This window comes from Pseudophryne corroboree, chromosome 9 (assembly GCF_028390025.1).
Source record: "Pseudophryne corroboree isolate aPseCor3 chromosome 9, aPseCor3.hap2, whole genome shotgun sequence".
Lineage (NCBI taxonomy): Eukaryota > Metazoa > Chordata > Amphibia > Anura > Myobatrachidae > Pseudophryne > Pseudophryne corroboree.
The window spans coordinates 57,159,011-57,182,306 of record NC_086452.1 but is presented as its reverse complement, the minus strand read 5'-3'; the positions used below and the strand labels follow the sequence as shown (position 1 = coordinate 57,182,306).

The following is a 23,296-nucleotide window of genomic DNA, read 5'->3' as shown; positions in this document are numbered from 1 at the left end:
GGTGGCCGCAGCAGTTTTTGTTCCATCTGCGCCGCGGCTAGGGAGTGGGGATTGTTGATGCCGGAGGGGGCAGGCAGACTGGCAGCAGGACATAGGTGGGGGGAATCCTTTTACTGCAACATCCTATCTACAGCGCGGAGACTTGCTGCAGATGCAGTGGCATACCCTCCAGCTGTACCTGTTTGGCAGGTACAGAAACTTTTTTTATGGTCTGTACTGATTTTTGGCTCTCCAAATGTCCATTTAAAGTATAGGAAAAGGGGCGTGGCCACACCACTTTACCCGTGGCCACATCCCCTTTTCGAATTTGTAGCGATTTTTATGTGTAAATTGTTGGAGGGTGTGTTGCTGCAGATGCAGTGGGACTATTTTGGGGTGTGGACCTGGAGCTGCAGCTCCATCAGCCCCATTGTTAATCCTGCTCTGGGAACACAACACACAGCAACCAAAGGGCAGAGCCTCCCATTGGATGTAAACTGTGTGGGAGGGCATTTCTTGCCCAATCAGCTGTGGGCTGGGTGTGATAGACCTGCCGCTAACCCAATGAGAGATCCTAGTCACGCCCAGCGTTAGACACATAGGCACAGAGTCACAGATCTGGGCTATTATATAGGAGATTTCTAAATAATATATCTACATATACACATAATACATAATATATGTGTCATTATCTCAGTAGGGGACCCAAAAATGTGGGAGTTTGAATTTTGGATAAGGGATACTCAACCTGTATCATCTAGAACATCTTTCTAGCGGAATGGGTTATGCCAGAGGTTTCAAAACTTCTTCCTCAAGGCACCCTAACCGTCCAGGTTTTACAGATAACCGTGCTTGAGCACAGGTGACTTAACTGGGACTTCAGTCCAATTGATTTAACTACCTGTTCTCAGCCATGGATATCCTGCATGAACCAAGTTTGTGAACCACTGAGTTATGTGCATTATATAGCCCCATATCCAAACTGCTTGGGACCAGAAGTGCTTTGTGTTTCGTATTTGTCTGTATTTTGGAATATTTGCATACCATAATGACATAATGAGATATCTTGAGGATGGGACCAGAGTCTAAATACAAAATGCATTAATGTTTTTTTATACACAACCTGAAGGTCATTTTGTACAATGGGGCAGATGTACAGTATTAAGACCGGAGAAGTGATAAAGCAGTGATAAGTACAAGGTGATAACGGATCAGCCAGTCAGCTCCTGTCAATATACATATTGCAGCTGACTGGCTGGTGCGTTATCACCTTGCACTTATCCTTGCTTTATCACTTCCCCAGGCTTAATACATCTGCCCCAATATTCTTAATAACGAGTGCATGAAACGGGATGCGGTCATGTGACCACCGCTCGGGATCCCAGTGGTCACCATGCCGATGTCAGAATCCAAAGCACTCGGAATGCCGACCAACAGGCTCTATTCCAACAACAATGGAGAAAAAATGTTAAAGAACTGCGCTATTCCGTCATGCAACCTAACAAACTGGTAGCTGCTATGAACTGTTTGTGGGTGCACTACACGGACCCACTAGAAGGAAGATACATGTTAAAAAATAGTTCAGCGCTCACCAATGTTTGTATGGGTGAAAGAATTCTATGTGTGCTACAACTTAGATATTCACATTATAAGGGATAAATATAATAACACTTCAGTTGTAATTTCAGTAAACTCTGTGATTTATTTAATTTAAAAAGGGTAGATTAATAAAATATTAAAAGGCTTAATTGATTAATACCGGTATTAAATGGACAGACAAAACATATAAGACAAGACAAACATGTAAAGCAAACCCTGTGGGTACACTTGCTTGCGGTTTACCCCACCGGGAAACGAATTCCTCTGAATAAGAACAATGTCTCTGTAGGGTGCACTATTAAATAAGTGCTCGTTAATGGCAGTCTGGTGAATGCAGGGGTTAACAGTGGTGTGATAAGGCCAGGATCTCTCCTACCGTATTCAAAACACAGTCCTGTAATCTTGATCCCTGTTTTGGAAGTGTAGTAACGTCCTTGCTGAACGATGTAGCGATGGTGCTGTCTGCCGGCAGACACCCGTCCGTTTGGCTCCGTTGTATCTTCCTTCCGGGCGCTGTACGGAGCGGGATCGTTTGCTCCGCGATCTACGCGTTTCACCTGACGAAGCCTTACTAGGTGAAACGCGTAGATCGCGGAGCAATCTATCCCGCTCCGTACAGCGCCCGAAAGGAAGATACAACGGAGCCAAACGGACGGGTGTCTGCCGGCAGACAGCACCATCGCTACATCGTTCAGCAAGGACGTTACTACACTTCCAAAACAGGGATCAAGATTACAGGACTGTGTTTTGAATACGGTAGGAGAGATCCTGGCCTTATCACACCACTGTTAACCCCTGCATTCACCAGACTGCCATTAACGAGCACTTATTTAATAGTGCACCCTACAGAGACATTGTTCTTATTCAGAGGAATTCGTTTCCCGGTGGGCTAAACCGCAAGCAAGTGTACCCACAGGGTTTGCTTTACATGTTTGTCTTGTCTTATATGTTTTGTCTGTCCATTTAATACCGGTATTAATCAATTAAGCCTTTTAATATTTTATTAATCTACCCTTTTTAAATTAAATAAATCACAGAGTTTACTGAAATTACAACTGAAGTGTTATTATATTTATCCCTTATAATGTGAATATCTAAGTTGTAGCACACATAGAATTCTTTCACCCATACAAACTTTGGTGAGCGCTGAACTATTTTTTAATATCTATTCCAACAACACCCATAGTGTGTGAATAGAACCTGTGGTGAGCACAGTGAGCCACCGAGCCTGCTTTGTTGCACTCGACACCCCCCCCCCCAATATCCCTCCCCGCCCCCACCCCCGGCCGCCATTCTGCTGCCGGGATCACAGGCTCAGTATGCTGAGCTCCGGGATCCCGGACGCCAGTCTCCCAGCCCCAACCCCATGAAACAAGGTGGTCGATTCAATTCAGCGACAGTTGAATAGCGCCGGGAATTAGCTCCTGTCGCTATTCAATTCAGCTCAAGTTAAGTCGGCGAAGGCCCGTTCTCGCGGACTTAACAGGTTGAATTGTCGGGAGAACGGGCATTCTCAGACTTAACTCCCCGCCGCGATGCCGATTCCCAACAGAATCAGCCTCGTGCCGGCCACGCAGCAGCACTTTTGTTGAATTTCCTCTCTCATCCCCCGGGGGAGAGAGAAGAATTCCCGACAACTGGTGTCACTTGTCGCTGTATTGAATAGCGCCGGGCTATTCAATTGTTGCTGAATTGAATCGACCCCAAAGTTTGTGTTCACTGAACCATCAGAAAGCAAAGGATTTAATTTCAGAATAATTTGAATAAGGAAGACTCAACCTGTATGTATGTACGTACATTTTTTTTGTATATCTATCTATACACACACACACACACACACACACACACACACACACACACACAAATGGATGCTACCGACACCGGACAACTAATATGCAGTTTTAAGTCTCCTTTACACCTGGAAAACCTCATGAAAATTTGAACTCAATGGTCCATGACTGAGGTGCCACCCCAGCACCAATGCTACAAGCAGACAGGATGGACCGAAGCTTGCTACACCCATGGTGCCTTTACCAGTAAACACAACACTGTAGGTGTCTGGTAGTAGAAACTGTATTTCCCACACAAATGGTGCACATACCCAACTCAAAGAGAAATAAATGTAAGAGAATCATATAAAACATCCGGAGAAAACAGCACTACAGCTTAGAAACACAATGAAAAGTCTGACCTTTGTGCGTCCGGCTGCGAGATGGTGTTTACCAAGGCCTCCACTGCCGCGTCAAACAGTTCAGGATTGCGCAGAGCAGAGAACGCAGCCAGTGTCAACCCCTCGCACTCCGTCAGTGGGATGCCCAACTGTGCCCAACTTGAAAAACACTTCAACACCTTCTGCTTGACAAAACCCGGAGAGTCGCTCTGCTGTAGCAGCTGGCGCAGTAAAGGAAAGACACATGCGCACTCTTGGGCCAGACAACTGCGTACTTGTCCTTTGCGATAAGGTGGGAGGCGGCTCGTCTGGAACTCCTCCGGCAACACAGTCAACAACTCCAAAAGTGCTAGACAGCGGGCTCCGCAATCGGAATGCCCGACCTCTGTCTGAAACACCCGAACCATGTCTGGAACAGCATGCGGCCATGCATCAGGCATCATGTTAAGTGCCAAAGAAGCCAATGCCACACAGAGCCGCGTGAGCACTATTTTGGAGCCACTGGCAAAGGCAGAGATCTGTGTGAACAGTTGCGACTTGAGGCTTTCATACTGGTCCGAGGGTATATCCCCCCAATAGCGGGATATCTTAATGTGTAGGGCGCTGGCCCCAAAGTACTGGATTTCTGGCACTTTTCCACCATTTAGAAGCTGCCAGCTGAACTGCCATGCCTGCGGAGACACCTGTGCTTGCATTAACCACTTCTGTGCAAGGTTCTTGTTATCAATGTTGGGATCGTAATATAACTGGTGAAGAGCCTAGAGAACAAGAAACAAAATGAGGCAGGAAACCATGTAATGTGCAGTCAATAAAGTAAAGAATAACACTATGGAATTAAAGTGAGTATTTACAGTATATATGATCAACGTGCTCCAAAACACAAATGACTGAGGATAATTTTGAAGAAATTAGGCAATTTTAAGACAAGTTCTTCTCGAGTACCCGAGCGCAGGTAAAAAGTCACAATATCACCCACCTAACACTTGTACAATTACCTCCTGTCCCTGGAGCCTGTACAGTACATGACATCATATATGTAAATTAGGCGCTCCTGCAAACACACCAAGACTGTTAAAATTATTAAGCAAGGCAATTCTGCAGCCAGTACACTTGTATGTACAGAAACCGCACTTTCCATTAAATATGTGACAGTTTACTTGTTCCTCATGAAGGTGGTGACACACCTGCACTGTTCCATGGTGTGATATTTACATTCCAGACCCTTCTCCCTAGGGATCCGGTCTCTAGGTCGACAAGACTATTTGTCGACAGTAAGTAGGTCGACACAGTTTCTAGGTCGACATGACAACAGGTCGACACGAGTTTTTCAAAAAAAATTATTTCATTTTTATAATTTTTCATACTTTACGATCCACGTGGACTACAATTGGGAACAGTAACCTGTGCCGAGCGCAGCGGTAGCGGAGCGAGGCACCTTGCCCGAAGCATGGCGAGTGAAGGGTATCCGTTCAGATGGTCGACCATGTTATGGTCGACAGTCATTAGGTCGACCACTATTGGTCCACATTGACATGGTCGACATGGACACATGGTCGACACATGAAAATGGTCGACACATGAAAAGGTCGACATGGTTTTTTTTTACTTTTTTTTTCTTTTGGGGGAACTTTTCCATACTTTACGATCCACGTGGACTACAATTGGAAAGGTAATCTGTGCCGAGCGAAGCGGTAGCGGAGCAAAGGCACCATGCCCGAAGCATGGCGAGCGAAGCGAGCCATGCGAGGGGACGCGGTGCACTAATTGGGGTTCCCAGTCACTTTACGCAAAAAACGACACCCAAAAGTTTTAAAAAAACCTCATGTCGACCTTTTCATGTGTCGACCATTTTTGTGTCGACCATGTGTCCATGTCGACCATGTCAATGTCGACCAATAGTGGTCGACCTAATGACTGTTGACCATAACATGGTCGACCATTCATACCGGAACCCAAGTGAAGCGAGCCATGCAAGGGGACACGGTGCACTAATTGGGGTTCCCTGTCACTCTACGAAGAAAACGACACCAATTTTTTTTTTTTTAAACTCATGTCGACCTAGAAACCATGTCGACCTGCTTACTGTCGACCAATAGTGGTCGCCCTAGACCCTGTCGACCTAAGTCTATTCTATCTAACATACCACACCCTCTCCCTATGACACAAACGGTAAGTAATTCCAGGGAGGGGCAGGAGTTATGGTATTCATTCTCACGTTTAACGAGACTTGAACAGACCTATGACCCCACTTCACAGATTCAATGAGAGCACATCACCTATCGATTCACTGGGGTAAGGATGGCGGCACAGAAGTGCCATCATTACAATTCAAACAAACTATAATAAAATCAATAGCTGATCCAAAAATACAAATTGCCATCAAGATCTGAACAAATCTCAGCCACCAGGTAGTCATCGAGCCTGAAAAATAACTACTGACGTCTAATTAGAAAAAACAGAAACAAACCAAAACCCACTCCGTTTAGTGGCGGCCGGGGAGACCAACAATTTAATTGGCCCCAAAGAGTCTAAAAGGAGGGTGCGAGCAGAAATAAGTGGCGCAACTCCTAAAAAAAATACATAGGACTGGAGGTATTTTTAGTTGTTTATTAATAATTAGTGGAAAAATGTTAAGTTACTGATAAGTTACACAGATGCTCAGCGCTTGCCATCTCATCACTCTGCTCAGTGGGGCTCATACGGATATGACCGTGAAAGTATTTTTTGGCCTTTTGCTTAGAAAATAATAATTGTTCTCTGGGATGTGTACTGAATCACTGTACAGTGTTCACTCTAGGATTTTTTTTAGGGCAGGGTACTGGGCATTGAAGAGAGCACATTTTTATTTTGAAGGGCACATTTTTGATGTGACGCTTTGCGCACAAAGCATAGCGCATATGTTTATAGTTTTGTTACATATATTTTGCCCTTAGTAAATCATATACCCATGCATACATATAAGACACCTAACATCTGTACTGATGTATATGTCCAGTCTTCTTGAAAGATCGGCTGTAGCATATACATAAGTAGATAACTATACAGGTTGAGTATCCCATATCCATATATTCCGAAATACGGAATATTCCGAAATACGGACTTTTTTGAGTGAGAGTGAGATAGTGAATTCTTTGTTTTTTTATGTCTCAATGTACACAAACTTTGTTTAATACACAAAGTTATTAAAAATATTGTATTAAATGACCTACAGGCTGTGTGTATAAGGTGTATATGAAACATTAATGAATTGTGTGAATGTAGACACACTTTGTTTAATGCACAAAGTTCTAAAAAAATAAGAATTTACTTACCGATAATTCTATTTCTCGGAGTCCGTAGTGGATGCTGGGGTTCCTGAAAGGACCATGGGGAATAGCGGCTCCGCAGGAGACAGGGCACAAAAAGTAAAGCTTTTACAGGTCAGGTGGTGTGCACTGGCTCCTCCCCCTATGACCCTCCTCCAGACTCCAGTTAGGTACTGTGCCCGGACGAGCGTACACAATAAGGGAGGATTTTGAATCCCGGGTAAGACTCATACCAGCCACACCAATCACACCGTACAACTTGTGATCTAAACCCAGTTAACAGTATGATAACAGAGGAGCCTCTGAAAGATGGCTCCCTAAACAAAATAACCCGAAATAGTTAACAATAACTATGTACAAGTCTTGCAGATAATCCGCACTTGGGATGGGCGCCCAGCATCCACTACGGACTCCGAGAAATAGAATTATCGGTAAGTAAATTCTTATTTTCTCTATCGTCCTAAGTGGATGCTGGGGTTCCTGAAAGGACCATGGGGATTATACCAAAGCTCCCAAACGGGCGGGAAAGTGCGGATGACTCTGCAGCACCGAATGAGAGAACTCCAGGTCCTCTTTTGCCAGGGTATCAAATTTGTAAAATTTTACAAACGTGTTCTCCCCTGACCACGTAGCTGCTCGGCAGAGTTGTAATGCCGAGACCCCTCGGGCAGCCGCCCAGGATGAGCCCACCTTCCTTGTGGAATGGGCCTTAACAGAATTAGGCTGTGGTAGGCCTGCCACAGAATGTGCAAGTTGAATCGTGTTACAAATCCAACGAGCAATCGACTGCTTAGAAGCAGGTGCACCCAACTTGTTGGGTGCATACAGTATAAACAGCGAGTCAGATTTTCTGACTCCAGCCGTCCTTGAAATGTATATCTTTAAAGCTCTGACAACGTCCAACAACTTGGAGTCTTCCAAGTCGTTTGTAGCCGCAGGCACTACAATAGGCTGGTTCAGGTGAAACGCTGACACCACCTTCGGGAGAAAATGCGGACGCGTCCGCAGCTCTGCCCTATCTGAATGGAAACTTAAATAAGGACTTTTATAAGATAAAGCCGCCAGTTCTGATACTCTCCTGGCCGAAGCCAGGGCCAGTAACATAGTCACTTTCCATGTGAGATATTTCAAATCCACCTTCTTAAGTGGTTCAAACCAATGGGATTTGAGGAAATCTAAAACTACATTTAGATCCCACGGTGCCACCGGAGGCACCACAGGAGGCTGTATATGCAGTACTCCTTTGACAAAAGTCTGGACCTCAGGAACTGAGGCCAATTCTTTTTGGAAGAATATAGACAGGGCCGAAATTTGAACCTTAATAGATCCCAATTTGAGACCCATAGACAATCCTGATTGCAGGAAATGTAGGAAACGACCCAGTTGAAATTCCTTCGTCGGAGCATTCCGACCCTCGCACCATGCCACATATTTCCGCCAAATGCGGTGATAATGCTTTGCGGTGACTTCTTTCCTTGCCTTAATCAAGGTAGGAATGACTTCTTCAGGAATGCCTTTTTCTTTTAGAATCTGGCGTTCAACCGCCATGCCGTCAAACGCAGCCGCGGTAAGTCTTGAAAAAGACAAGGACCCTGCTGAGGCAGGTCCCTTCTCAGAGGTAGAGGCCACGGATCGTCCGTGACCATCTCTTGAAGTTCCGGGTACCAAGTCCTTCTTGGCCAATCCGGAGCCACTAGTATCGTTCTTACTCCTCTTTGCCGTATAATCCTCAATACCTTTGGTATGAGAGGCAGAGGAGGAAACACATATACCGACTGGTACACCCAAGGTGTTACCAGCGCATCCACAGCTATTGCCTGCGGATCTCTTGACCTGGCGCAATACCTGTCCAGTTTTTTGTTGAGGCGAGACGCCATCATGTCCACCATTGGTTTTTCCCAACGGTTTATTATCATGAGGAAAACTTCTGAATGAAGTCCCCACTCTCCCGGGTGAAGATCGTGTCTGCTGAGGAAGTCTGCTTCCCAGTTGTCCACGTCCGGGATGAATACTGCTGACAATGCTATCACGTGATTCTCCGCCCAGCGAAGGATCCTGGCAGCTTCTGCCATTGCACTCCTGCTCCTTGTGCCGCCCTGTCTGTTTACATGGGCGACTGCCGTGATGTTGTCCGACTGGATCAACACCGGTCTTCCTTGAAGCAGAGGTTCCGCCTGGTTTAGAGCATTGTAGATTGCTCTTAGTTCCAGAATGTTTATGTGAAGAGACTTTTCCAGGCTCGTCCACACTCCCTGGAAGTTTCTTCCCTGTGTGACTGCTCCCCAGCCTCTCAGGCTGGCGTCCGTGGTCACCAGGATCCAATCCTGTATGCCGAATCTGCGGCCCTCCAGTAGATGAGCCTCCTGCAACCACCACAGAAGAGATACCCTTGTCCTTGGAGACAGGGTTATCCGCTGATGCATCTGAAGATGCGATCCGGACCATTCGTCCAGCAAATCTCCCTGAAAATGTTTTGCGTGAGATCTGCCGAATGGAATCGCTTCGTAAGAAGCCACCATTTTTCCCAGGCCTCCTGTGCATAAATGCACTGATACTTGGCCTGGTTTTAGGAGGTTTCTGACTAGGTCGGATAACTCCCTGGCTTTCCCCTCCAGGAGAAATACCATTTTCTGGACTATGCCCAGAATCATTCCTGGGAACAGCAGACGTATCATCGGAAAACACAGCTGCGATTTTTGGAATATTTAGAATCCACTCGTGCTATCGTAGAACTACTTTAGATAGTTCTTTTCCGACCTCCAACTGTTCTCTGGAACTTGCCCCTTTCAGGATATCGTCCAAGTAAGGGATAATTAAGATGCCCTTTTCTTTGAAGAGAGTCATCTTTTCGGCCATTACCTTGGTAAAGGCCCGGGGTGCCGTGGATAATTCAACGGCAACTTTTGAAACTGATATTGACAGTTCTGTATCACGAACCCGATGTACCCTTGTTGAGAAGGGCAAATTTGGACATGGAGGTAATCCTTGATGTCCAGGGACACCATATAGTCCCCTTCTTTCCGGTTCGCTATCACTGCTCTGAGTGACTCCATCTTGATTTGAACCTTTATGTAAGTGTTCAAAGATTTCAGATTTAGACTATGTCTCACCAAGCCGTCTGGCTTCAGTACCACCATATAGTGTGGAAGACTAATACCCTTTTCCTTGTTGTAGGAGGGGTACTTTGATTATCACCTGCTGGAAATACAGCTTGTGAATTTTTCCCAATACTGCCTCCCTGTTGGAGGGAGCCGTTGGTAACGCAGACTTCAGGAACCTGCGAGGAAAAGATGTCTCGACTCTCCAATCTGTACCCCTGGGATAATACTAGTACGATCCAGGGGTCAACTTGCGAGTGATCCCACTGCGCGTTGAGACTCTTGAGACTACACCCCCACCTAACCTGAGTCCGCTTACACGGCCCCAGCGTCATGCTGGGGACTTGGCAGACGCGGTGGAAGGCTTCCTTTCCTGGGAAGGAGCTGTCTGCTGCAGTCTACTTCCCTTTCCTCTATGTCTGGGCAGATATGACTGGCCTTTTGCCCGCTTGCCCTCATGGGAACGGAAGGATTGAGGCTGAAAAGATGGTGTCTGTTTCTGCTGAGATGTAACTTGGGGTAAAAAGGTTGGATTTCCAGCTGTTGCCGAGACCCCCAGGTCCGTTGGACCGACCCCAAATAACTCTTTCCCTTTATACGGCCATACTTCCATGTGTCGTATGGGATATGTATCACCTGACCACTGTCGTGTCCATGACATCTTCTGGGAGATATGGATCACGCACTTATTTTGATGCCAGAGTGCACATATCCCTCTGTGCATCTCGCATACATAAATATATAATGCATCCTATTAAATGCTCTATATCAATCAAATATTTTCAGTCAGGGAAACCGACCAAGCCAACCCAGCACTGCATCTCCAGGCTGATGGCGATCGCTGGTCGCAGTATAACCACCTTATGTGTGTATATACTTTTTAGGATATTTTTCCAGCTGCCTATCAGCTGGCTCCTTGAGGGCGGCCGTATCTGGCGACGGTAACGCCACTTGATAAGCGTGTGAGCGCCTTATTCATTCCCAACGCGCCCTAACTTCTGGCGGGAAAGGGTATAACGCCAATATTTGCTATCGGGGTAAACCCACGCATCATCACACACTTTATTTTATTTTATCTGATTCAGGAAAAACTACAGGTAGTTTTTTCACTCCCACATAATACCCTTTTTTGTGGTACTTGTAGTATCAGAAATATGTAACACCTCCTTCATTGCCCTTAACGTGTGGCCCTAATAAGGAATACGTTTGTTTATTCACCGTCGACACTGGATTCAGTGTCGGTGTCTGTGTCTGTGTCTGTGTCGACCGACTGAGGTAAATGGGCGTTATTAAAAACCCCTGACGGTGTTTCTGAGACGCCTGGACCGGTACTAATTGTTTGTCGGCCGTCTCATGTCGTCAACCGACCTTGCAGCGTGTTGACATTCTCACGTAATTCCCTAAATAAGCCATCCATACCGGTGTCGACTCCCTAGAGAGTGACATCACCATCATAGGCAATTGCTCCGTCTCCTCCAACATCGTCCTCATACATGTCGACACACACGTACCGACACACAGCACACACACCGGGAATGCTCTGACAGAGGACAGGACCCCACTAGCCCTTTGGAGAGACAGAGGGAGAGTTTGCCAGCACACACCAAAAAAACGCTATAATTACATAGGGACAACCTTATATAAGTGTTTCTCCCTTATAGCATCTTTAATATATTTATGTCGCCAATTTAGTGCCCCCCCTCTCTGTTTAAACCCTGTTTCTGTAGTGCAGTGCAGGGGAGAGCCTGGGAGCCTTCTCTCCAGCCTTTCTGTGAGAGAAAATGGCGCTGTGTGCTGAGGAGATAGGCCCCGCCCCTTTTTCGGCGGGCTCGTCTCCCGCTATTTATTGTATTTAGGCAGGGGTTAAATATCTCCATATAGCCTCTGGGGGCTATATGTGAGGTATTTTTAGCCTTATATAGGTTTACATTTGCCTCCCAGGGCGCCCCCCCCCAGCGCCCTGCACCCTCAGTGACTGCCGTGTGAAGTGTGCTGAGAGGAAAATGGCGCACAGCTGCAGTGCTGTGCGCTACCTTTAGAAGACTGCAGGAGTCTTCAGCCGCCGATTCTGGACCTCTTCTTGCTTCAGCATCTGCGAGGGGGCCGGCGGCGAGGCTCCGGTGACCATCCAGGCTGTACCTGTGATCGTCCCTCTGGAGCTTCATGTCCAGTAGCCAAGAAGCCAATCCATCCTGCACGCAGGTGAGTTCACTTCTTCTCCCCTCTGTCCCTCGTTGCAGTGATCCTGTTGCCAGCAGGAATCACTGTAAAATAAAAAACCTAAGCTAAACTTCTCTAAGCAGCTCTTTATGAGAGCCACCTAGAATTGCACCCTTCTCGGCCGGGCACAAAAATCTAACTGGAGTCTGGAGGAGGGTCATAGGGGGAGGAGCCAGTGCACACCACCTGACCTGTAAAAGCTTTACTTTTTGTGCCCTGTCTCCTGCGGAGCCGCTATTCCCCATGGTCCTTTCAGGAACCCCAGCATCCACTTAGGACGATAGAGAAATATTGGCTAAAATGACCTTCAGGCTGTGTGTATAAGGTGTATATGTAACATAAATGCATTCTGTGCTTAGATTTAGGTCCCATCACCATGATATCTCATTATGGTATGCAATTATTCCAAAATACGGAAAAATCCCATATCCAAAGTACCTCTGGTCCAAAGCATTTTGGATAAGGGAGACTCAACCTGTAATGTCTTTTCCAGTGCTGAAGTAGTTATAATCCGTATGTGTTATAAAACAGAAAAGTTAAACAATGGGTTAAAATATATAGGAAAAAAATAAGTCTGTTCTACTAGGGAAATTCTGTAAGCAGTACATGCTCACTGCTTACCCTGTTCTTTCCCTCTTTATCAGAGTGCTGTGTTATTTACAGTGCCTCCTCTGCCATCCAGTTGGCTAAGGATAGAAATTGTGTTCCAAGGAGTAGACAACAACATTGTAACATGCACTCTGACTGTTGCATTCTGTATACAAGGGGGCGATTTATGGTCCTGCAGGGTGCACTGAAAAAGGGCAGTGTGCTTTTTCACATTTCAAAAATGGGCAGGGTGCAAGACCCTGCTGAAACAGCCTAGAAGGAACACTAACTGTATGCATGCTGACCGGTAGTGGAAGTGTAGACATGTGTTCCCAGAAAACGCTTCTCATGCTGCATAATAAACAGGCGCATATGCATCCGTGTAGAAACGGATCATGAGCAGGTGCTCGACCCTTGGTGCAAGTTGCAAACTGATGATGACAATCTGTGGACACATCTGATTGGCTGAAAGCATCCAACTTCCTCCCACTCATCCAAATATTATCATAATAATGCTGTAGTCTATTCGCAGGATTATGGTTAAAAGCGCAATCGTTTTTGATCCTCCGGCCATGTACTGTAATGCTAGCCATACCAGCCGCAGGGCATGCGATAGATTGTAAAGGTGCTTTTTGCACCGTACAATCTATCGTACCTCCACAATTGCCGGGGGAAGGGATCGGCTGATCACATATGATCAGCTGATGCGATGTGTATGCAATAGGTCGAAGTTTTGACCTATCGACCTAGTGTATAGCCAGCGTAATGCTTATGCATGGTGTACTGGCTTTCAAACATTTATTATTTCAGTTGCATTCTGTTCCTGTTGTCTGCAGGGAAGTAAGGAGGGGCATTAAGCAAGGCATTCCAAGCTGGATGCAACTCATGTCTGCAGGTATCTCTGCATGGGTAGCAAAATTACTTTCTGTTTTTTTCAAAGCGCATTTTATGCATGCAAATAATCACAACTTGAACCCAACTCAGAACGAGCTTCATTTCAGTATACAATGATATTTCTTCAATAAAAACCATGACAAAAATAGTCTACTGCCAACCACAAACTGAATAACTTACTGTTGCATAGCACAAATGGCCTGATTCATAAATGTAGCTATTCCGGTATTTACGCCGTTGGGTGATGTTTTTATTAATGCGCATGGATCTCAGTCACACAGCGCTCTGCAATGACACTCAGAGAGGATTTGGATGCAGATTGATTGAGTTAGGGACCATTTGTGGGTGGTACCAGGGGGTGTGGCTAGAAATATGTAGGTGTGTCGCAATGCTTTTCTAGGCATGTTGGACCCAGCGACTGCATCCTTGTATGCAGTGTCACTGGTTACTCATAGGGGTATTCAGAAGGCAGATAATCGACTGATCTGCATCCATTGCTGTACGTTTGCATGCAGTCACTCGGATTTGCAAAGCCTCTGGTGGGCGTCTCCATGCAAATCACGGCAACTGCAACGTTTGCATATTTTCGCACAGTATCTGCATACAAATATGCAGCAACAGCATTAGGTCACATCTCTGAATCAGGTCCAAAGACAGCTATTGCACTATGGGAGTCATTCTGACCTGACAACTGCACATGCGTATGCACCACACTGCGCAGGCACGTCGCACGGATACAAAGCGGATCGTTGCTGGGCGATGGATTTAACAACGAATCCATTCGCACAGCCGATCGCAAGAAGTTTGACAGGAAGAAGGCGTTCATGGGTGTCAACTGACTGTTTTCTGGGAGTGGTTGGAAAAAACGCAGGCGTGTCCATGCGTTTGCAGGGCAGGTGTCCGACGTCAATTCCGGGACCGGACAGGCTGAAGTGATCGCAGCGGCTGAGTAAGTTCAGACCTACTCAGAAACTGGACAAACTGTTTTTGCAGAGCTCGGCCGCACAGGCGTTCGCACACTTGCAAAGTGAAAATACACTCCCCCGTGGGCGGCGACTATCTGATCACAGCGCTGCAAAAAGTAGCTAGCGAGCGAGCAACTCGGAATGACCCCCTATGTTAGCAGCCACTTCAGACCCAGACATCCTCCCTACAGTGCCCCAAAAATTGATTAAATACAGGACATCTGCTGGTAATAGGAAAGACCGATTCCCTCTCCAACACTCACACCATCAGTTCTGATAAACACCAGAAACCTTCAGCTATATCTGTGACTTATGACCTTTGGTCAGGCCGAATCCCTCGTTAGCTTTAGTACTCCTTTAAACACAACGGTAAACGTTTAAAGTCATGTGCAATCGTTCTAACAGGAGCGTCTTAGAGTAGCCAGACCCCACCTGTTGTCAGATTCCTTAAAGCCCAAAAATAACCCAAGTGATCTGGTACACAGCATTAAGGTGCATTCGGTAATACGTAGTACTGTATTCATTTTCTAGTGAGAGCATCTGAAGTCTCTTACTGCCTTACCCTGTTTATGTGTCACTCCTACTCACGTCAGGGAGATCCTATCACTGGGTGCGGGCAGCTGCTGCAGTCCCTGGAGTGGCAAGCAACGTCATGGGATGTTGCATCAGGAAAGTCACCAAGGCTTGACAGGATAGTATGTGCCACATATTGCACGTGTCCCAGCAAGAGAAGAACCTGCAGCTGTCAACTGGGGGGGCCTGACCGCCTGGGCATTGAAACACTGCAGGAATTACAGATATGCCAGCGGGTACGGGCAACAGCCCAGCTTGTAGCCAGGAGACAACTCATTCTCCCCATTATAGGTAGGAACACAAGATAGATAGATAGATAGATAGATAGATAGATAGATAGATAGATAGATAGATAGATAGATAGATAGATAGATAGGATAGGATAGAATAGCTGCGGTATGTATGTATGTATGTATATTTTATATTTAGCATTTGACTAAATGTAGATTGAGAAAAATATACAGCATGCAGCCATCTTATTAACACCTCTGGCAGGTCAAGTAAATAACACTGATTATCTTGTTACAGTGGCATCTGTCGAGGGCTGGAATATCTTATGCTGGGTATACACTGACAGATATATCGCCCGTTCCATTGAATGGACAATACGTCTGTAGTGCATCAGCGTTTGTGGACAATATGGGGTCGATTCAATTCGGCAACAGATGAATAGCGCCGGGAATTAGCTCAATTCAGCTAAAGTTAAGTTTTGTCAGGAGAACGGGCAGCTCTTTTGTCTGTTTTCTTCTCTCACCCCCCGGGAGTGAGAGAAGAATTCCCGACAATTGCGGGTAACTAGTTGCCGATTTGAATAGCGTCGGGAGCTAATTCCCGGAGCTACTCATCTGTTGCCGAATTGAATCGACCCCCATGTCTTGTGAATGACACCGTTCAGATATATTGCGTCGACCTTGCAGCACAACTGATGCCCGATATATCTGCATATACTGTATATCGGTGCATTTGGCTATGTCTACGGGCAGTCTGCCAACCACCCATACACTTGCTGCAGGGATCGCTGGTGAATGACACCTCGGCTTGGCGGGAACATTTAAATGCCCATCCAGTTGCGACGTCAGGCACGACACATTAGGCGCAAGATTGGCAAGTGTATGTGCACTTACCAACAATTAGATAGGTCAGTGGGACGGCCCAGCCTAAGCAGCAAGTGAACACTAAGTTCTTTAAACTTATGTGTTGGAAGCAGGAAAAAGTTTAATTTATCTGAGCGATTTTGACAAGAGCCAAATTGATGACTATACGGACTGAATATTTACAGAATGACAGGTCTTGTTGGGTGCTCTTGGTATGCAAGGTTATTCCCTACCAAAAGTGGTCCAAGCAAGGACAATCTGCAAACCGGCGACAGGGTAATGGGTGCCCAATTCTTACTTGATGCAGAGTGAAGGCTAGCCCGTCTGGTCTTATCTAACAGAAGAGCTACTGTAGCACAAATTGCTGAAAAAGTGAATGCTATGATAGAAAGGGATAGGGTGGGCTGGTTTAAACGAAAAAAAATTTTTATTATGCTGTGACTACTGGAACAGCGCCGCTACTTCTTAAAATAAAGCCTATTATACTACCAAAAAAAAGTGTTTTTTATTCAAAATGTTTAACGCCAGAGGCATGCCCAGTGCTAATGCTTAACTCTGCGTGTGTTTCTATGAAGTGTTTTTTGCATTTTCAATTTTTTATTTCATTATAATAAGTAGGACTAATGCTTAACATTAACTTGTTGTTATTTTCAATTTCATCTGAGTGAACTTTGTATGTATTTATATGTTTAGTCTATCTACATATATTCAGACGTTATAGGAACAATAAGCTGTAAAAATTGGTTTATTGAAAGATGTAAAATAAGTCAAATCAAAGCCTAATATTAATAATGTTAGAAAGCATTAAAACATGGTTTATCAAGATTTCTTATAGATGATTCAATTATTTTTTTTCCATTAAAACACAGAAAAGAAAAAAAAAACACCAGGTTTAAAAAAAAATAATATATATATATTTTTTTTTATTTCTTTTTTCTTTCTTCAAAATTGAAAAGGGTTCAGAACACACAGTACATCGCAGGTGCTGCATATGGGGCTGTGTAGCAGCAGACCGGACAGAGGCCCTCATTCCGAGTTGATCGCTCGCAAGGCGAATTTAGCAGAGTTGCTCAGGCTAAGCCTACGCCTACTGGGAGTGTATCTTAGCTTCTTAAAATTGCGACCGATGTATTCGCAATATTGCGATTACAAACTACTTAGCAGTTTCAGAGTAGGTTCAGACTTACTCGGCATCTGCGATCAGTTCAGTGCTTGTCGTTCCTGGTTTGACGTCATAAACACACCCAGCGTTCGCCCAGACACTCCCCCGTTTCTCCGGCCACTCCTGCGTTTTTTCCGGAAACGGTAGCGTTTTTATCCACACGCCCCGAAAACGCCGTGTTTCCGCCCAGTAACACCCATTTCCTGTCAATCACACTACGATCGCCGGAGCGAGGAAAAAGCCGTGAGTAAAAATACTATCTTCATTGTAAAATTACTTGGCGCAGTCGCAGTGCGATTATTGCGCATGCGTACTAAGCGGAATTTCACTGCGATGCGATGAAAATTACCGAGCGAACGACTCGGAATGAGGGCCAGAGGCCCTCATTCCGAGTTGTTCGCTCGCTAGCTGCTTTTAGCAGCATTGCACACACTAAGCCGCCGCCCTCTGGGAGTGTATCTTAGCTTAGCAGAATTGCGAACGTAAGATTAGCAGAATTGCGAATAGAAATTTCTTAGCAGTTTCTGAGTAGCTCGAGACTTACTCCTACACTGCGATCAGTTCAGTCAGATTCGTTCCTGGTTTGACGTCACACACACGCCCAGCGTTCGGCCAGCCACTCCCCCGTTTCTCCAGCCACTCCCGCGTTTTTCCCAGAAACGCCAGTGTTTTTTCGCACACTCCCAGAAAACGGCCAGTTTCCGCCCAGAAACACCCACTTCCTGTCAATCACACTACGATCACCAGAACGATGAAAATTCCTCGTTAGGCCGTGAGTAAAATACCTAACTTTTGTGTAAAATAACTAAGCGCATGCGCTCTGCGAACCTTGCGCATGCGCAGTAAGCGACTAATCGCAGTATAGCGAAAATCGGCAACGAGTGAACAACTCGGAATGACCCCCAGAGTGTCCATGCTGACCCCTGTCCACTGCTGAAAGAGCCTACAATGGGCACAGGAGAATCGGAACTGGACAATCGAGCAATGAGAAAAGGTGGTCTGATCAGATGAATAACTTTTTTCGTTACACCATGTGCACGGTCGGGTATGTGTGCGTCGTTTACCTGGGGAAGAGATGGCACCAGGATGCACTATGGGAAGAAGGCAAGCCGGCGGAGGCAGTGTGATGCTTTGAGCAAATGTTCTGCCGAGAAACCTTGGGTCCTGGCTTTCTCTTGGATGTTAAGGGGGGTACACACGGAGAGATCCGTGTTTAAAATCTAAGCAATCTGGCTAGATTGCTCAGATTTTAAGCAAGGATCTGCCGTGTGTATGTCCCCTAGCGATAGTGATGCGCAGCCCTGCACATCGCTATCGCCGGTGCTAGATTGAGCCTGCATGCAGGCTCAATCTAGCGGGTTGCTCACTTCAGCGGTGTGTGAAGTGAGCGGCCCCCCGTCATCCCCCCACCTCGCGCTGTGCTGAGCGTGGGGAGAGATGTGTGCTGACCGGACTGTGTTAAGATCGCTCAGCACACATCTCTCCCGTCAGTACTGGCCTTAAAGGCCAATACACAATAGGAGATTTTCATTTCAAAAGACTGTGACAACATCTCTGAAAGATATATCTTTTACCCAAAGGGTACCACCTACCTAAAAATTGTTGCGGACCAAGTACACCTCTTCATGGCAGTGGATTCTTTCAGCAAAATCATTAAACCTGCCACACTGCAAAAATTGTTCCGGAATAGTTTGAGGAACATGACAGAGTTCAAGGCGTTGACTTGGCCTCCAAATTCCCCAGATCTGAATCCGATCGAGCATCTTAAATAACTAAGTGGGTTTATGCAGCTGATTCAGGTCTGTAGTGCCGTATGAACATACGTAAATGGATTCGGGTCACCTCAGATGCTCCGCCCCATCCCGCCCACAGCACACGCAGTGGGAGCTGGAATGCGCGCCATGCACTCTAGGTGTGACATGCATGTGCGGTACTGCAAACGTGATGACCTTGTTTGTTTACTTTTCTTTAATCAGGGACCAATTTTATAATAGACTGATACAATATTAACATTTATGGCTAAGTAATGGTATTAGTGGAATATAAATGCTCTATATTAAAATGACAGTTGTTCAGGCTATGGGTAAATATACTGGCGATATTTCCAGGCTTATTGAAGAAATATAAAAAAAAGATAATAAAATGACATCATTCTCTGCGGACAGATACGACTCCTAAATGTACAGGAATGCTTATTGACATACCACTTGAAATATTGCGCTGCAGCTGCTCCGATCATGAAATATAGGTCCAATAACAGAGGCTGCTTACACAAATAAGATCCCCGCTGTGACATACTGTACGTTGCTATAAGGAGAACGTGCAGAATTCTGTTTTCCATCTCCAGGCTCAGTGCTGCTTCACAGCTCACAACAAAGCAGAATGCACACAGCACATCAAATATGACATGAAACCCATCCCCCCCCACTCCTCTCTGACAGTGGCAGAGCCAGGCACAGCTGTACACAACATCTATCCGCAGGCTACTTCTGCTGCAACGAGATGTACAAGCCAATGCAAAATCTTCTAGCAGACAGGTTAAACACGGATATGCCTGTACCTTGTGTGCAATCCAGATGTAAGGGTGCTACATCGTTGCTGCGTGACCTTAGGGGAATGTGGTGCTGTGAAGGGAGGCATGCAGCATAACAGAAAGATGAGTTATTGATTTGGATTGCATGCTCTTCGTAGCATCAGTTTGATTTTGTTACTGTCAAAGCAAATTCCCTGGGATAAAGCAGTTTTTCCCTCTCTGTCATCTTGTCAGTGGCTACATACACTGCTGGCACAATATGAACTGCAGACAGACTCTGATACCTGTTATGACAGCCAACACAATAGAGCGTCACTTACTTTCTCCACATTGTCCATGGTGAAGTCCAGACTTTGCTGCTCCGGTCTTCGTTCCATCTCTGGAAGGTGTGGAGGTGATGGAGGGGTCCTGTGTATCCGGATGGGAGTGATGGTGAATCAGCACATCTCAGAGCCTTCTCATTTCTGTGCAGCTGTGAAGGGGAGGGGGCACTTACAGTCACCTCCCAGCTGATTACAGTGTCCCCCCCACCTCTCTACAAACTGAATGACAATGCTGTTACTGTGTCCTCTTCCTCACATCTGCATTCACGCCAGGCTTTTCAGTGAGTGCGCACTCAGCTATGCAAAGTCTCTCCCTCCTTAGTGTGCACTCAGCTCTGCAATAATGCAGTCTACACATCACAAGATTACACGCAGCTCTGCTATCAGTCTTGCCCTCCTGAGTGTACACTCAGCTCTGCAGTCTCTACCTCCTCAGTGTGCAGTCAGCTCTGCAGGAATGCAGTCTACACATCACGAGATTACACTCACCTCTGCTATCAGTCTTGCCCTCCTGAGTGTACACTCAGCTCTGCAGTGTCACTCTACAATGTACACTCAGCTCTGCTGTCATTCTCAACCTCCTGAGTGTGAACTCAGATGTCACTCCTCAGTGTACAGAAAGCCGTCAGCCTTACCCTCTTGAGTGTCCTCTCAAATCAGCATTAGCTTTATCCGCAGTATGTCTCTCCTCAGGGTGTACCCAGCACTGCAGTCAATCTTTTCCTAATGAGTGTGCACTCAGGTCATCAGTGAGTCTCTCCTCAGGGTGTACTAAGTTTCCAATAAGTATCTCATAAGTGTGCACTCAGCTATGCAGTCTCTTACTGTCCTGAGAGTGCACTCTGCTTTGCTGAGCCTCGCTCTCCTGTGAACCTCTTGCAGTCATAAGTGTACACTCAGTTCTACAGTGAGTCTCTCCGTCCTGAGTGTCCAGTCAGCTCTGCTGTCTCTCCAGAGTGTGTAGTCTGCTGAGTCTCTCGCCTGAGTGTTCATTAAGCCATACAATGTGTCTCTCCCTCCTTAGTGTACACTCAGCTATGTGACTCTCCCTCCTCAACATACACTCAGTTCTGTCGTCACTCCCTCTTCAGTGTACAGTCAGCTGTGTGACTCTCCCTCCTTACTGTACACTCAAGTTATGATGTCTCTCCCTCCTTGGTGCACGCTCACTTTCCTTCCTCAGTGTACACTCAGCTATGTGTCTCTCCCTCATCAGTGTACACTCAGCTATGTGACTCTCCCTCCTCAATGAACACTCAGTTCTGTTGTCACTCCCTCCTTATTGTACGCTCAGTTACGTTGTCCCTCCCTCCTTAGTGTACGCTCACTCTCCTTCCTCAGTGTACACTCAGCTATGTGTCTCTCCCTCCTCGGTGTACACTCAGCTATGTGACTCTCCTTTAGTGTACTCACCTATATGTGACTCTCCCTTAGTGTACACTCAGCTATATTGTGACACTCCCTTAATGTACACTCAGCTATGTGACGCTCCCTTAGTGTACACTCAGCTCTGTGACTCTCCCTTAATGTACACATCTATATGGGACGCTCCCTTAGTGAACACTCTATTATGTGACTCTCCCTTAGTGTACACTCAGCTATGTGACTCTCCCTTAGTGTACACTCAGCTATGTGACTCTCCCTTAGTGTACACTCAGCTATGTGACTCTCCCTTAGTGTACACTCAGCTACATGTGACTCTCCTTTAGTGTACACTCAGCTACATGTGACACTCCCTTAATGTACACTCAGCTATATGTGACACTCCCTTAATGTACACTCAGCTATGTGACTCTCCCTTAGTGTACACTCAGCTCTGTGTCTCTCCCTTAGTGTACACTCAGCTCTGTGACTCTCCCTTAGTGTACACATCTATATGGGACGCTCCCTTAGTGAACACTCAGTTATGTTCCTCTCCCTTAGTGTACACTCAGCTATGCGACTCTCCCTTAGTGTACACTCAGCTGTGACTCTCCCTTAGTGTAGACTCAGCTATGTGACTCTCCCTTAGTGTACACTCAGCTACATGTGACTCTCCCTTAGTGTACACTCAGCTATATGTGACACTCCCTTAGTGTACACTCAGCTATATGTGACACTCAGTGTACACTCAGCTATATGTGACACTCACTTAGTGTACACTCAGTTTTGTTGTCTCTCCCTCTTGAGTGTACCCCCAGCCTGTGCACCCTAGCTGTGTGCAAGCGGCGGGCCCCGGGGCCGTCCTTTGCCATACACTACGTGTGACTACCGCGCTCTCCCCTCACCTCAGCCAGAGAGACACACACCAGCACAGGAGGAGAACCGGGGGCCTGGCGCGGCGACAGCCTGCCCACACACATGCCTGCTGTGATACTTACACACTGGCGGCAGGGAAATAATCCGCGCCGGGCACAGGAGATCTACCCCGCTGCCTAATTACCTCGGTGTTCTTTGTATGGAAACGCCCAGCTAAGTTATTTTTGGAGACGTTATTAAAAACTGTCACTTTAAAGGGCATCTGTGCAAGGACCCGCCCGATGACCGAAGAGGTAGCGTCTAGTTACCCTTCGTGGAGAGGACCTTTCCCATAATGCACTGGGTCCACGTCAACAAGTATTTGGAGTAGTACGGTTATTTCGGGGAAGGGGTTATAGGCGATACGGTAGAATCTATATCCCCTTCGCTGAAAGAACACGGATGTGACATAAGGTGAGGGCGGAAGTTGTTTTATGCCCTTACAGCATTTTTATTTATTCCTCCACTCTGGGGTTTTTGTAGTACCTGTCAAAATGACCCTCTCCAGGAGGGACA

The 23,296-nt window shown here is 46.2% G+C and overlaps 1 protein-coding gene across 6 annotated transcripts in view; it reads right to left on the bottom strand.

Moving 5' to 3' along the window:
* Positions 1-23,055, bottom strand: part of IPO13 (importin 13) — a 131,905-nt gene extending 108,850 nt beyond the window's left edge. Inside the window, exons 1-3 of one of the 6 annotated variants that reach the window (XM_063939367.1) lie at positions 22,864-22,949; positions 20,501-20,652; positions 3,770-4,506 (exon numbers count right to left, since the gene is read on the bottom strand). In XM_063939367.1, coding sequence (XP_063795437.1) covers positions 3,770-4,506; positions 20,501-20,557 — 794 coding nt within the window. In that variant the 5' untranslated portion in view covers positions 20,558-20,652; positions 22,864-22,949. The other 5 variants (XM_063939369.1, XM_063939368.1, XM_063939370.1 and 2 more) reach the window with 5 other exon arrangements.
* Between the last annotated feature and the right edge of the window lie 241 nt (positions 23,056-23,296).